Source organism: Schistocerca gregaria, chromosome 6 (assembly GCF_023897955.1).
Source record: "Schistocerca gregaria isolate iqSchGreg1 chromosome 6, iqSchGreg1.2, whole genome shotgun sequence".
NCBI classification, from domain to species: Eukaryota; Metazoa; Arthropoda; class Insecta; order Orthoptera; family Acrididae; genus Schistocerca; species Schistocerca gregaria.
In genome coordinates, this window is record NC_064925.1 from 274,076,045 (window position 1) to 274,090,866 (window position 14,822).

The following is a 14,822-nucleotide window of genomic DNA, read 5'->3' on the forward strand; positions in this document are numbered from 1 at the left end:
TTTCAGGATTGTTCAAAATAAATTTGTACCAAACCTTAATAGCCAAAGCTTCATTGTGAATGTTTGACGACCTCTATAATAATCTATTAAACAATGTAAAAAGATTGACCTCATAGTTTAGGGTATATTTGATTTGAATTTTTCTCACAGTTATTAATCACACTGTTTCTTAAAACACATTTAATTTAAAGACAGTTCGTTTCAGAGCGGAAAAATACAAATGCATCATGTGAACAAAGTGAAGTGGCAAATTCGTTAATAGATGTAGTGTTACTTTTCACATGCCTGCCATCACACAGCAGTCATAAATGAAGCCAAAAATTATTTGAAAAGTTCAAGAGGTGTTTTAAAACGTTCAAGAGTTAGAAATAGTGAAAAAAAAACTTTTATCGACTGATCAAGCATGTTCTATGGGCATTTCAACACATGAATTACAAATTAGCCAGTGATGGGAAAAAAGGGTCAGTTTCAATTTTTGCCCTGAAGAATGAGAAAGTAATATTTTTTTGTAAATAACTTGCACTTTTATGAGTTCATTACGGGTTTCATTATTCATATTACACTACAAGGGCTTTTTCCTTCATGGGAGGACTGGATTGGGATGTGTCCAGCTTTATGATGTCAAGTGAGGAGCTACTTGAATGAAAAGTAGCAGTTCCAAGGTATGGAAAGCTGATAATGGGTTAGGATGACACATGCTCTCCCATACCACATCCAAATGACTCTATTGGCAGAGGAAGACATGGGGCAGCCAGTTAGCATCAGTTGGCCCTTAGGTTTGGAATGCAGAGTATCTGCTATGGTAGATGTAGTAGAAACTACATCCCCTGAAAATAAATAATGGCAATACAGTTTTACAAACTGACTCAACACCTATTGATTTGGGGCACTGAGTTAAGAAAATGGTAAAAGTGTTAATAATGACATTTCATAGTAATAGAAACATGGGCAATAAGAATGGTGAGAGGATATAAACCAAATTACTAATAAGATTTACAGATTAAAAGCAAAATTTCATGGTTAGTAACTAATTATATTTATGCTGTAGGATTAAGGAACTCAAGACAAAGAACAAGATAAGGTAAGAGAATGCAGGAAGAGAAAAGAAACCAGTTCAGATCACACAAACCAGTTATTAGCCACTACTTGGTGCTTGATTGTAGTTAATGTACTGTGTGTATGGTTTCTTTCATTACAAATGTTTTTTATTGCAGGAACGCTGCTACAAAACGAGAATCAAGAAGTACAGTTGTCGCTGCAACTGCTGGACAGCATTATGTCGACAATGTTTTCTGGAATCCTGACAATGATTATGAGCTTATTACTGTTAACAGATCATTGTGAGTATTGTATAAACCACATAATTGGCTTTGTTACAGTGACTTTGTTGGTTGAAATTGGAGGTATTCTGTTTAATAATGCATATATTCACTTTCCAAATAACATTTACTTCATATGTAAATTGGAGAGGGGAGAAAAGAAAGGAAAGGGAGATTATTGCTGTCAATTGCATCGGGGCATTACGTGGAATCAGCAGCAATGGGTGAAAATGTGTACTGGGTCAGGATTCAAACCTCGAATCTCCTGCTTATTTGACAGGTGCATTAACCACTGTGTAATCCGGGACACAGCTCCATTGCAACTGCGAGTACTGTCTTGGCAGGCCTCACAGCCAATCCACATTCCCATCAAGCGCCACATATCTGTCCGTTTCCTCCATGTTCGCTACTCTGAGATTCCCACAGGAGGTCGGACGTATTTGTGCATCTGCCCATTGTCCAGATAGGCCAATAACTTATATGAATGTGTGGTTTTTGTTCTTTCAGACATGGAGCACTAAATTGAGAAAATTCCAACATGTCTGAAAGAACAGACACCATGCATTCATATAAAATTTGCTTCATTGTACTGTAAGCACCTCACTGTGTCTTAAAATATCATCTTCATCTTAAAATATCATCTCCATGTTAACAGCAATCATCATATTACTAAATGTTACAAATTGGGTGAACACAGCAATATCTTTATTTTTAGTGAATACAGAATAATACTTCTGATTCACAGACGACAGTACATTTAATATATGTGTCTACTAATGTGTGAAATGCAGTAATTTTGTAATTCTCATTATATAATAGGTCCGTTGTTGAGATTGCTTTGTCTATAGAATACTATTATCGGTGTCATGCTATATGATTTGTCCTGAGACAAAAATCTCTAAACTAAAACACTGACACTGCCAGTGTCTTTGTCCACTATTATTACATCACCCTTTGGGTAGTGGGATTTATTGTCTACATATCTCATGATTATATATTAAAAACAAAGATTCCAAGACTTACCAAGCGGGATAGCGCTGGTAGACAGGCACGTCTACTGGCGCTTTCCCGCTTGGTAAGTCTTGGAATCTTTGTTTTTAATATATTTTTCCCATGTGGAAGTTTCTTTCTACTTTATTTATCTCATGATTATTATTTTTAATGCAGGTACTGCGTAGGTAGCTGAGTAAGATTTTGCCTAATGGTACTAAAGTCATGACCTGAATTAGGTCCATCTTCATCCTCTCAGTCTTCATAAAATTATTATAAGCAAAAACAAATTCTACTGTCTTTTGACAGGGCTACTTTTTCAATAGTGGATGAGTTAAGTGTCAGGCTATATGCAGGCTTCTGTGCAACATCACTCTCTCTCTCTCTCTCTCTCTCTCTCTCTCTCTCTCTCTCTCTCGCTCTTTCTGTTAGTTTCTTTCCTCCTCTCCCCTCCCCATCCCGTCCACTTGACCATTAAAAATTTCCTCTGCAAGAGAATTCATTATATCCCCAAATTGTGTCAAAGTATGACTGTCACCTAAAGACAATTTTAATTTGTTATTATGGAATTGGCATTCCCGCCTGAGATGCTGGAGGTGGTGGTCATGTGTGCATGAGGTGTGCTTGCTTGTGTGTATAAATGGTGTGTGCCTCATTTTTATGATGAAGGCTGTGGCCAGAATCTTTATGTAAATGTCTTTTATTTGTGTTTGTCTGCAACTTAACATGTCTTCTGTACAGTAAGTACATCTGCATCTACATTTATACTCCACAAGCCACCCAACGGTGTGAGGCGAAGGGCACTTTACGTGCCACTGTCATTACCTCCCTTTTCTGTTCCAGTCGAGTATGGTTCGCGGGAAGAACGACTATCTGAAAGCCTCCGTGCGTGCTCGAATCTCTCTAATTTTACATTCGTGATCTCCTCGGGAGGTATAAGTAGGGGGAAGCAATATATTCGATACCTCATCCAGAAACATACCCTCTCAAAACCTGGCGAGCAAGCTACACCACGATGCAGAGCACCTCTCGTGCAGAGTCTGCCACTTGAGTTTGCTAAACATCTCCGTAACGCTATTACGGTTACCAAATAACCCTGTGACGAAACACGCCGCTCTTCTTTGGATCTTCTCTATCTCCTCCGTCAACCTGACCTGGTATGGATCCCACACTGATGAGCAATACTCAAGTATAGGTCAAATGAGTGTTTTGTAAGCCACCTCTGTCAGTTTTAATCTGCCAGGAAGTTTCATATCAGCACACACTCCGCTGCAGAGTGAAAATCTCATTCTGGAAACATCCCCCAGGTTGTGGCTAAGCCATGTCTCCGCAGTATCCTTTCTTTCAGGAGTGCTAGTTCTGCAAGGTTCACAGAAGAGCTTCTGTAATGTTTGGAAGGTAGGAGACGAGATACTGGCAGAAGTAAAGCTGTGAGTACCGGGCGTGAGTCATGCTTCGGTAGCTCAGATGGTAGAGCACTTGCCCGTGAAAGGCAAAGGTCCCGAGTTCGAGTCTCGGTCAGGCACACAGTTTTAATGTGCCAGGAAGTTTCAATACTAGAACAACCGTGTTATTTTTTAGACGTCTGGGAATTTTTTATTGTTTTAGTTTCCAGTTGAATTTTTTTAAATTTTAGCTGGTAAGAACTGATACAACAACAAAGAAAGCTACTTTGTCCTGCTACTGCCATGTAATACTGCAGCAAGAAAACATAAACAAGAGAATAACACCAAAATAAAATTTTTGTTGCAAAGAAAACTAACACAAGCATCTGCCGATTGCGAAATGTGTCAAAGGCTTTAAGAGGGAGACTGTGCAGTACTTTGTAACAAACTGCTTTTGATGAATGTGAGGTCACAACTGTTTACGCTTATAACAGCTCATAAGAAAATATTGTGATTGGTGGTTTGGGAAGGGTTACATTCAAAGTAAATTTCCTTTTACGCAGCATGAATTGTGTTACGTGTGGGAATGTGAAATTAATTTTTTAAATCACAGAGCAGTTGAGTCTCTTTTGAAATGTAACACTTTGAGGACCAGCTGCTTAGAAAAATTTGAGGCCCAGATGCCCAACCATTTATGCCATTATTTAAAACTTAATGACATATTTGGAGTTCATATATTAAAGAGTAACTGAATCTTCCATTGGTTCTTGGTAGAACAACATTATAATAAATGAAAAGCACCAGGTTGCTTTTGTTCTACAGTATTACTTTTATTGTGTTAACCGGTTTTCAGCTTCCAAGGCCATCTTCATAAATTTACTGAGTATTGTCACCAAAGAAGTGAAAATGTTTGTAAATAACATTGGAAGAGAAGTTACATGTCTAGATTGAAGCAGAAACATACAATAAGTAACATCTTTGACAGTGTGGTGGTAATGCAATGAAAAAGTAAAAAAAATGAACAGTAAATTGCTGTTCAATTACAATTTACAGTTCAATTACAATTTACAAAAGTAAATAACTGTTCAATTTTTTACTTTTTCATTGCATTACCACCACACTGCCAAAGATGTTACTTACTGTATGTTTCTGCTTCAGTCTAGATGTGTAACTTCTCTTCCAATGTTGTTTACAAACATTGTTACTTCTTTGGTGACAATACTCAGTAAATGTCTGAAGAAGGCCTTGTAGGCCGAAAACCGGTTAACACAATAAAAGTAATACTATAGAACAAAAGCAAACTGGTGCTTTTCATTTATTATCTTAAAGAGTAACATGGCTAAAAGAAGATCAAGCTTTAACATTAGTTCTTTTAAGATTACAAATTAAGCAATAACATTGTCAAAAAATGTAATTATCCTTTAAAAAAAAGTGTGAGGTAAATTCTTGAGGAATTTCATGCGTAACTGCCTTTTCTATGGAAAAGTCGAGGGGTTTGCCAGAACATATATTCAGTCAGGTACCACACAAAATGTTCAGTGCACAGCAACGAAATTTATATTTGTGCTTGTCAGAAATATTGAGCTGTTGCAATTTAAATGTGCTCTTATAATCCTGCCAAACCACGCTCTCAGGGGGAAGAGGGGGGGGGGGGGGGGGGGGGGAATTGTGTTGACCAGTATTATAGGTGAAAGCTTGTCATGTAGAATGTATATTAATTTAAACCATTTATGTCCCCTGTTTGTTTGATTGTGCTAATTAACAGTGATGTTGCTATTGGCTGACTACATCACAAGTCCTGTACTCTGAATACCTGATGTCGTTGGCTGGTGAATCACATATCATGAGCTATGATTGGCTGACAAACGCGCATCACAATCACAATGTCAGTGCTATGAAAACTACAGTTGCATTATTGGTGGAATTCCTTTTTATACTTTTGTAATACAAAATATGCAGTGTACATGTTGCTGCACGTCAAAGATCTTTGCAAAATGCATTGTTTATTGCTGGGTTTCATTTCCTGAAGTGCTGGGAAGTTCTATGCTGTCAGCTAAAATACAGAATCACATATAATTAATAAACTCTTAATTTAATAGGTGTTGGACTATAACTGAAGGAGATATAACACTGTGCGATGCTACAGTTTTCACCACTAAAGTGATTAAAAATATATGAATAACAATTTTGAAAATGATTGAAAGCTCCAATACTGGCAATTACAGAGGAAATAACCAAAGGAAATATACCCAAAAAAATGCCATTCAGAACATTGTTGATGCTGATTAATCACCAAACATGTCATGCAAGGGAATAGAAAATGCAATTAAATTACAAAAATAATAATGGCAAGCTGTGGTGGAATGTAAATAATTTAAGGAATAAACATAACAACTCACCAAATAGGAGAGGACTGAACCACCAAGAGACACATAAATAAATTGAATAAGCTTTCGGATGAATCCTTTTTAAGAGCTATTCTTAGAAGGAGCTGTAGAGGGTAAAAACTGTAGGGGAAGACAGAGCTGAAATACATGCAGCAATAATTGAGAATGTAATGTGCAGGTACTACTCTCAGATGAAGAGGTTGGCATAGGAGAGGAGTCTATGCTAGGCTGCATCAAACCAGTCATATGATGGAGAAAGAAACTTGTGCTAGCACTGCAGTTGATTTATAACTCTTACATGAAATGTGCAATGAAAGCAACAGAATTATTGTAACATCTATCACTAAATGAGTGAGTGACATTCTCTCTTCCCTCCTTCCTCCCTCTATCTCTCTTAAATAAAATTGTAATTTATAATCCAATTTTAATTATTTATATTCATCCAATTTCTTTCCCTGTTTAACAGGACAAGTGATGTACAAGATTTTCCTGGAGACATACGTCCCAACAATTGGTGGGAAGCACCAATTGATGCTCGTTATAACTGGTGGGGAACAAATGTGAGTGCAGCTGTCAGTGCTCGTATCAAGGACATCCAGGATGACCCGCAGCTGATACAGGTTGACTACCAGCCCTTCTATACCAGTAATGCAAGCCTTCTGGGTGGTGGCAAGTGTCCTCCTGGATGGGGGCTGCATGCAACAACATGCCTTGCATATATTGGAGCCCCACTCACATTCCAGGAGGCTCGCTCATTCTGCAAGGTGAGTTCTCCCCTATTAATTTTTGGAGTTATGTGTTACTGCTGTTTGCAGTTCATATTTTGAAAATTAGAAACGTCATTACACCCATCCTTAGTCACATATACAGCCATGTACATAATTTATTTTGTAGTTGGTCCAGAGAAATGTGCTTGCACACATGCAAGGACAATAATTGTACTTTTTGAACTGATTTTGTGAAAATCAGTGTCTGAAGGATATGGATTTCTTTTGTGCCCTGAATGTTGCTCTTTCATTAGAAATACTAGCTGGTAGAGATGGGTTGTTTGTCAAGGAACGGGTTCAAATTATCTTTTCATTAAACTGAACACAAAGACCAAGGAATGACTTCTAAGGAACTGTCATTCACCATTCCCATCACGTTGGCCTCATTTACACCTCAGTCTCATTCAGTTAGTTTTGTTCTTTTGCAGATGGTCACTCATTTTTCATTAGAGTTCCACTGCTCTTCATTTAGTTGTTTTGTTCATTATGTCCAGCTGTTCTTGTTCAGTTGCAAGCTTTTCTTGAAACCTCAACTCGTGTTTTCTTGTGTATGGCATTCAGCATCCACAACCAGTAATTTAATTTTGTTATAATTATATATTTAAATTAATACAAGAAGTCCTGATTCAGTGGATCTCCTTTTTTTATTTGCTAGTGCATGTTTGTGAAAAGAAAGTTGCCATAATACCCACAAAAGTTTTTGTAAAAAAAAAATTTAATGAAATTAAATGAATTTATTAAAACAGTTCCATGCACCATTTTCACATTTCTGCTTCTGAGGTACAGTTGGTAGTCCTTTGAAGTGACTAAATAGCAGTTGGACTACTTGGAGTCCATTCTAATCTTGTTTTGTTTGGCCAATAGTTTTATATCGTTGTGAAACCTGGGTGACATCAGCAACAACTGAAGAAGCAATCTGAGCGTTAGAGAGGAAAGTATTTTGAAAGATCTGTGGTCCCATTTACAATATCATGGAAGGTAAATGGGAATGAAGAACAAAAGAAGACCTGTACTAGTGGTTTAGAAAGCCACACATTGGCCGAATATCAGAGCAAAAAGAAGCTACAGTGGTTTGGCCACATCTTTTGATCTGATGGATCCCTCCCTGACTCCTCCATTCTCAACCTTCTGCAAAATGCCCAAGGGGATCGAGTATTAACAACCCTTAAACAATTGAAGCTGACAAGGATGGAAGGTGAAGCTAGAGACTGGCAGTGATTGACTTCCATCTGCAATAGATACCTCCTCCGTTGTGACTAACCGATTTCCCCTTTTATTGTGCTTTTTGAATGTGTTTCTTTATAATATTTTTTATAGTCTGCAGTTTTTGTATTTTCTTTGTGTAGCATGGTTTTTCTTTTCTGCTGTAGGCTGTAAAAGCTATTTAATGCAATAAATGATGACGATGATGATGACTGGTGGATTGGCTTATCTGATATACTGTTGATAAATATTCACAGTCTCCTTGGAGTTACTAGAAATTTTTCTGTTGCAGCTGCTGAATGCTTCCATGCCCTATATTTCGGGCGACTACTTTTCATTATACCAATTCATAAGATCACAGCAGCCAACATTCCAGTACTATGACAGAGCATGGGTGCAGCATCTTGACAGCATTGGAAAATGCACCGTTTTTGCCTTCCAGCGTGTGACAGTAGATGACTGTGATTATTCCAGTCCGTTTCTTTGTGAGATCGGTACGTAACTAAATTTTTCATCTTCTCGTCCAACAGAAATTTGTAGCACAATTCAGTCTTGTTGTTTTAATTGGTTGCCGCAATTACCTTACATTCAGTTTGAATTAATGCACTGTTACTATCAGTGTAATTATTTTTGAAGAAATATTTCCATTGCACTACTATCCAGTTTCATGTACGATGCCCCTGATATCTTCAACTAGAACTCAGTGTTCTGGAAACATATGATATTGGAATAAGAGAATTGGCAGGCTTAATTTTGTAACATTTGGATTCATAGATAAAGCTCCTTAGTTGTGTTAATTTCAGTAACAATGTCAGGCATAAATTCCATATGTAGTCAGTGCTCCTACCTATTATTAATTCCAATCTCTATGCATATATTTTTTTATAAGATCCCATTTTTGTGTTACAAAATGAAATTTGATATTAATTTCTAATTAAAATTTGTGATTTGTTTTGTAACAGATCCAAAGGTTCATGTAGACCCTTTAAGCTGGCGACGTGATGCACTAGCTGTATCTGTCCTGGGTGCTGTGTGTGTAGCATTGCTGTTGGTAATGCTAGCAGCTGCATGCTGGTGGGCCAAATCTCGCCATCGCCGGGTCGAACGCTTGGAACGTCGCAACTCCATCCGGCAGTCTCTTAGGTCCTTACGATCTGTTGGAATGTCCTCCACTACTGAGCTTGATCCAAGACCAGCCATTGTACGTATCAGCATTGCTTGTAAAATGAATATATGTGTATAAATAATTCAGTAGCAATTAATTTCTCTGTAAGTACTAAACTACGTCATTTCCATTCATTTCTTCAAATTGTCTTTTACACTTTTAATTTGAGTTGACTTTATTTATCTCCTTTCCAAGTTTTGTCTTGTTTCATTAATCTATTTCTCACAAAGGTGGTCATCACAGCTCTCTTTTCACTGTTTCTGTTGCTTCAGTTTTCATCAGTGCTACATGTCAGGCATTAAATGCCCAGATTCTAAAACTTCAAGTATCAATTTCCTCGTGATAATATCTGGAAGACGTAGAGGACAGAAAATGCTTAGGTGTTGTGCAAATTCCTCTGTCAGTGTTTAAAAGTACACGTACACAATTAACAGATGTTATACAAACATTATTTTCCCTTTTGTGTTGTATAGCTTGTTTGTGAACACTTTCCTGGGCAAAAAGGGAACTTGCTGTACTTAAAAAAGTCCCAAGTTCAACAGTTCAAGTTTAAGTATAGAATTTCAGAAAAAAGAAATAATCATGACTTTGTATATTTAATGAAACCATTTCATTTTATAGGTTCCTGCAGCTGAATATCACAAGATGCAAGAAGACAGTGGCAGCCTCGATTCTGTTGAAAAGTCTCGACTAGAGTCTTCAGTTGATGACTCACGCAGTTACAGTTATGACATTTATGAAGCTAGCAATCCTAGCCTCGCATTCCTAAATCACTCAAATAATGGCCCCGGTGGCCTCATGTACCGTAATGAAGGCTTCCATGACAGATCACTACCTCCTTTCCGGGCAGCAGACCACGACTCGGACTCCAGTGGCTTTCCTCCATCAACACCAGAGCCCCTGCCCCGACAAGATCCACAGCTTGTGACACTGTCACAGCCAAAACTGACACCAGTGTCAGAGCTACATTCATTGCCATATTCAGAAACAGCAACTTTACCACTTTCACGTTCACCGACCTTACCATTATCAGAAGTACACAGCACACAGCCAGCTGATACAGAACAATTACCCTTACCACATACACAATCTCTTCCACTGGAACCTGTAAAAGTACTGCCTGTTTCAGAACCACGCCCTCTGCCATTACACACGCAAACTCTACCACTGCCACATACATACACAGTCCAGCCAACTCCTCTACTTCTTGAAACAGATTTAGATGCAGTCTTGCCACCACCACCACCGCGTTCACGCAGCGAGGCTGCACTCCTTGAAGAAGTGCCACAGTACACAGAATCGCTGGCACGTGCCCACAGCCAGCCGTTGGAGACAGCAATGTGAAGACATATTCACCAAGAATTTTCAGCAATGGTTTCTTCTTCTTCATTAAAAGGGGTGTTTGTCCCACAAGTGATAAATAGTGTGCCTACTTCTCTCTCTTTCTTCAGGATTTCATATCACTGCCATGTGTACTTCCGTATGTTCTACATCATTGCCTTTAGTTTTTTAACTTGGTTGCTCATGCCTGAACAACCATTTGTGTTTATAAGTACACAAATATGTTTAATACAGATTGAGAGAGAGACTGAAATTTATGAATGATATACAGAGGTTTTCTAAGATTTCAGAAAGCACACCAGAGGAGGTTATGTTCCCTTGCTAGTCATCGTAGCTGATATTCTTGTGTAATAAGGTAACATTTTGCTCACACTGGTATTGTACTCAGTGGACTCCACAATTTTTTCAGCTTGTGTTGTGAATGTGATTAATTGATAGATTTTTAATGAATGGGTTTTGAGAAGACTGTATCAAATCACCGTGATTACTGTGTAAATACTCTAAATGCGTATTTAGAAGGAGAACAGTGATGTGAGACAGCTTTCTGTTACAACATATGTTGTTGATGGAGGATCATACTTTTTTAAATTAAAATTATTTTCATATACTTATGTACCAAAGAACATCTATTGTAAGTCAACTATCTTGGCTTTTACAAATATAATATTTTACATGCTCAGTCCCTTTATTGTAAGGCAAGAAATCAGAAAATCGTTTAATATACTTTATATTAAAGTGGAAATAATTGTAATTGTCTCCTGACTAGTGATTATCGGGAAAGACATGATTTTTTATTATGTCAATAGTATTAGTTAATAGTGGCTGATGTGGAATTCTATACTACAACTGTGACATGCAATATAAAATTAATTTTGCATGAAGTGGAAGTTCTAATGAAAACAAATTTAATGAAATTGTCCTTGCATGGAAGTACCCTTTCAACAAGTGTTTTCTGTGTTCAAGAACTTTTAATGACGATTTAACTGGACAACATTTAAGAATAAAGTAAACCTGGAAAGGAGAAACTACATTGATCATCAAGTAAGAAATATATGTTTCTCATGTGATTTCAATGATTATGTAAGAAATATATTTTTCTAATGTGATTTCAATTCTGTCCATATTTTCAGTTAAACTTACTACAGGCTTTATCAGTATTCTTGTAATGCAGTAGAAAGGACTGTGATAATATTTACATGTCTACTGATGTAGTATTCCTAATGTAACATCACAAGTGTTTGTGTGTAAATGATTAGTTGTTAAAAGTGACAGACATGTACATAACAAAGTGGATTGACTATTTCCGTCCGTGTATTGTCGGTGCCAAGCATTCCCTTATTGCCCCTCCCCCCCCCGATTCCCCCCTCCCAAACTATGTGAAATCTGTAGTGGAATATGTGTGATACAAATTCAGTGGAATGTGTGTGATACAAATTCTAGCTGTTTTATTGTTGGTATTTTACAGCATTATGTGTCCATCAACAGGCTGTGACTGTATTAAAAGACAATTTCTCATGTGACTGCAGTGTCACGTGTATAGGTCCCCCGAATCGTTTTATGATTCAAATTGTAATCAATTGACCTGTCCTTATTGTTGATGTTATTTCAATTTACTTACTGTGTTCGTGTTCGGTAAAGAACGTTTTGTGCTACAAATGACGTAGTGTATATTATAGCAGTAAGAATCGTTTTATTTTTGCACTAAGTATTGAAATGTTATTATTCAGAACAGTGTATAGTAGTGGCTCTTTGATGATAAGACTGTGTCACACAAATTAAATTTTATGTATGTGTTATCATTGTAAACACCTTTTTGATTACACCAACAGCACACAATTTTGTGTTCTGTGTAATATTAAAACTAATTTTATATTTTATATGACCAGTTTTATTAGATATGATACTGCCATGTTTATGACAGAAAAAATGTTGGTTCAGTGCCCTTTTCCTCTCCATTTCATACAAACACTTAATGACAACAGCATCATCAACAAAGATAATGAACGTTAAGTTTGTGAGGATTTACATCAAGATAATTATTCGTGAATAAAATTGTGCCAAAAAATGTGAATGAAATTTGAAAATGACTCGTAACAAGCATATACACAGATGAGCCAAGACATTATGACCACTTCCTTAATAGCTTGTTAGTTCATCTTTGGAACAAAACACATCACGGATTCTGCTTATCAGGGATCCAACAGTTTGTTAATAGATTTGTGGAGGTATGTGGCAGTAGATGTCTACACACAGGTTATGTAATCTGCATAAATAATGGGCCGCTAATTTGCATATGCTGCGATGGCATCCGACAGTGACCCAGCTGGGTTCCGTAAGATTTACATCAGGCAAATTTGGCCACCGAGACATCAACATGTGTTCACTACAGTGGTTCCCAAACCACTGCAGCATGGTTATGGCTCCAAGACATGGACAATTATACTGCTGAAAGATAACATCGCAGTTGGAGAAGACATCACGCATGAAGGAATGCAGGTGGTTACCAGCTACCGGCATGCCTTTGACTGCTATCGCAGGTCCCATGCAAGCACAGGAGAATGACTCCCACCAGCCTGCGCCCATGGCACACTGCAAGGTCTGATCCACCATTCATCTCAGTAATGGCCTAGTGTAGCTAAACTGTGACTCACACAAAGAGCCAGCATGTTTCCATTGTTCGATGATCAAATGCCGATAGTCCCATGTCCACTGAAATTGTAACTGACAATGTCGTATGGTCAACATGTGAACACTTAGGGGTGGTCCGCTGCAGAACTCTATGTTCAACAACATATGATGAACGGCGTACTGCGAAACACTTGTGTGTGTATCAGCATTGTGCTCTTTTGGCACAATCGTCACAGACCACCATCCATCCTACTTTACAGAGCACACCAGCGTCTGGACCCCACGTTCTTTGAAGTCGTGAATGTCCAACCATTTAGTGCTTGGTTGTAGTTTAACTGCCCACCTACCTCTTTCCACAGATGCTCACCACTGTAGAACATGAACATTCGGCCAACTTCACTGATTTTGATATATTTGTTCACAAGCTTGGCATAATAATAATCTGCCCTTTGTCAGAGTCGCTTATCTCAATGGATTACCCATTTGCAGCCCATATCTTCCCCCATCTGTGTCTGCTCCACTTACATACTTTTTTTACTGTGTCACATGCCTACAGCGTCACCAGGATGGCATCCAACATTGCAATGGGCAGTGATCATAATGCTTTGATTGTGTCAGTGTAATGTTGTAACAATAACTTAATTTTGAGTTATCTTGAACAACAGAGAATCTATTTTCAAAAATTTTTTAGAGTATGCCATTGCATGCACATATGAAGTATCTTGAATGTGATGATCTGGCCATTGGTGCCACTTAAAAACAGGACATTATTTTGTAGATAAAGGCTGGTCTGAGAACACACAAAGCATTTATATACAATTATAATGTTAATACAATTTCCTGGAAGAAAAAAAAGTTGCACTAGCTTTTGACCTGTGGTTTTACTCTTTGCTAGTATAAGTACATATACCTATTCAAGTTCACTTGTTCATCGCTGTAACAACACAGGCTGCTGCTTATGAGTCCAGGCAGCCAGCTGTAGGAGAGATGGAAGGATTATTGCAGCTGGGAAGAAGCAGGGAAATACTGTGACAGACACATAACTGAAGTTTAAGCCAGAGGGTTGTGAGAATGGAGGGTACGCTGGAGGGAGTTGGCATTGTGGGCAACACAGCATATTCAGCAACTAGGCCTAGGTGATAAAAGTGCAGTTAGCCACTGAACATTCATGTGTGTTGACTGCTTATTAACTGACATATGCACTTAGGCACACCCATAATATAGCTTGGGTAATTTCAGTCTTCAGGACTTTTGATCAGACGGAAAATGTGTTTGTGTTAATACAGCAATAGGAAGTGATGGATATGCATGTGTGTCAGGTCTTGCACCTGCGTTGTTTCCACAGAAGTGACCTATGTGATGCAGAACTAGGAGCATGAGTGGCACAGAGGTGGATTCTCGTGTAGTTCTTTGTGGAATGAGGGAAGGATTTCGGTAGGGCATTTTCAGGACCAAGAAAGTAGCACTCTGAATGCAGATAAAGAATGTGGTTGAGGTTTTAAAAGTTCTGAGCGGTAAGGAGAATATTGATTTGTTGGTGTAATGGAAACAAAAGACTGTATGAAACAGGTATTTGTTGACCGCCTGGCCAAGATAAATCCACTGCTGCCATGTACCCTCTGTCTCCTCCTCTCCTG

General features: G+C 38.1%; 1 protein-coding gene across 1 annotated transcript in view; it reads left to right on the top strand.

The window, feature by feature from the left end:
• Nucleotides 1–12,434, top strand: part of LOC126279060 (protein bark beetle) — a 313,877-nt gene extending 301,443 nt beyond the window's left edge. Inside the window, exons 32-36 of the mRNA XM_049979491.1 lie at nt 1,215–1,340; nt 6,548–6,845; nt 8,344–8,545; nt 9,014–9,252; nt 9,838–12,434. Of these exons, the coding sequence (XP_049835448.1) occupies nt 1,215–1,340; nt 6,548–6,845; nt 8,344–8,545; nt 9,014–9,252; nt 9,838–10,560 (1,588 nt within the window). The 3' untranslated portion in view covers nt 10,561–12,434. The remainder of the gene's footprint in view (nt 1–1,214; nt 1,341–6,547; nt 6,846–8,343; nt 8,546–9,013; nt 9,253–9,837) is intronic.
• Nucleotides 12,435–14,822: the final 2,388 nt, after the last annotated feature.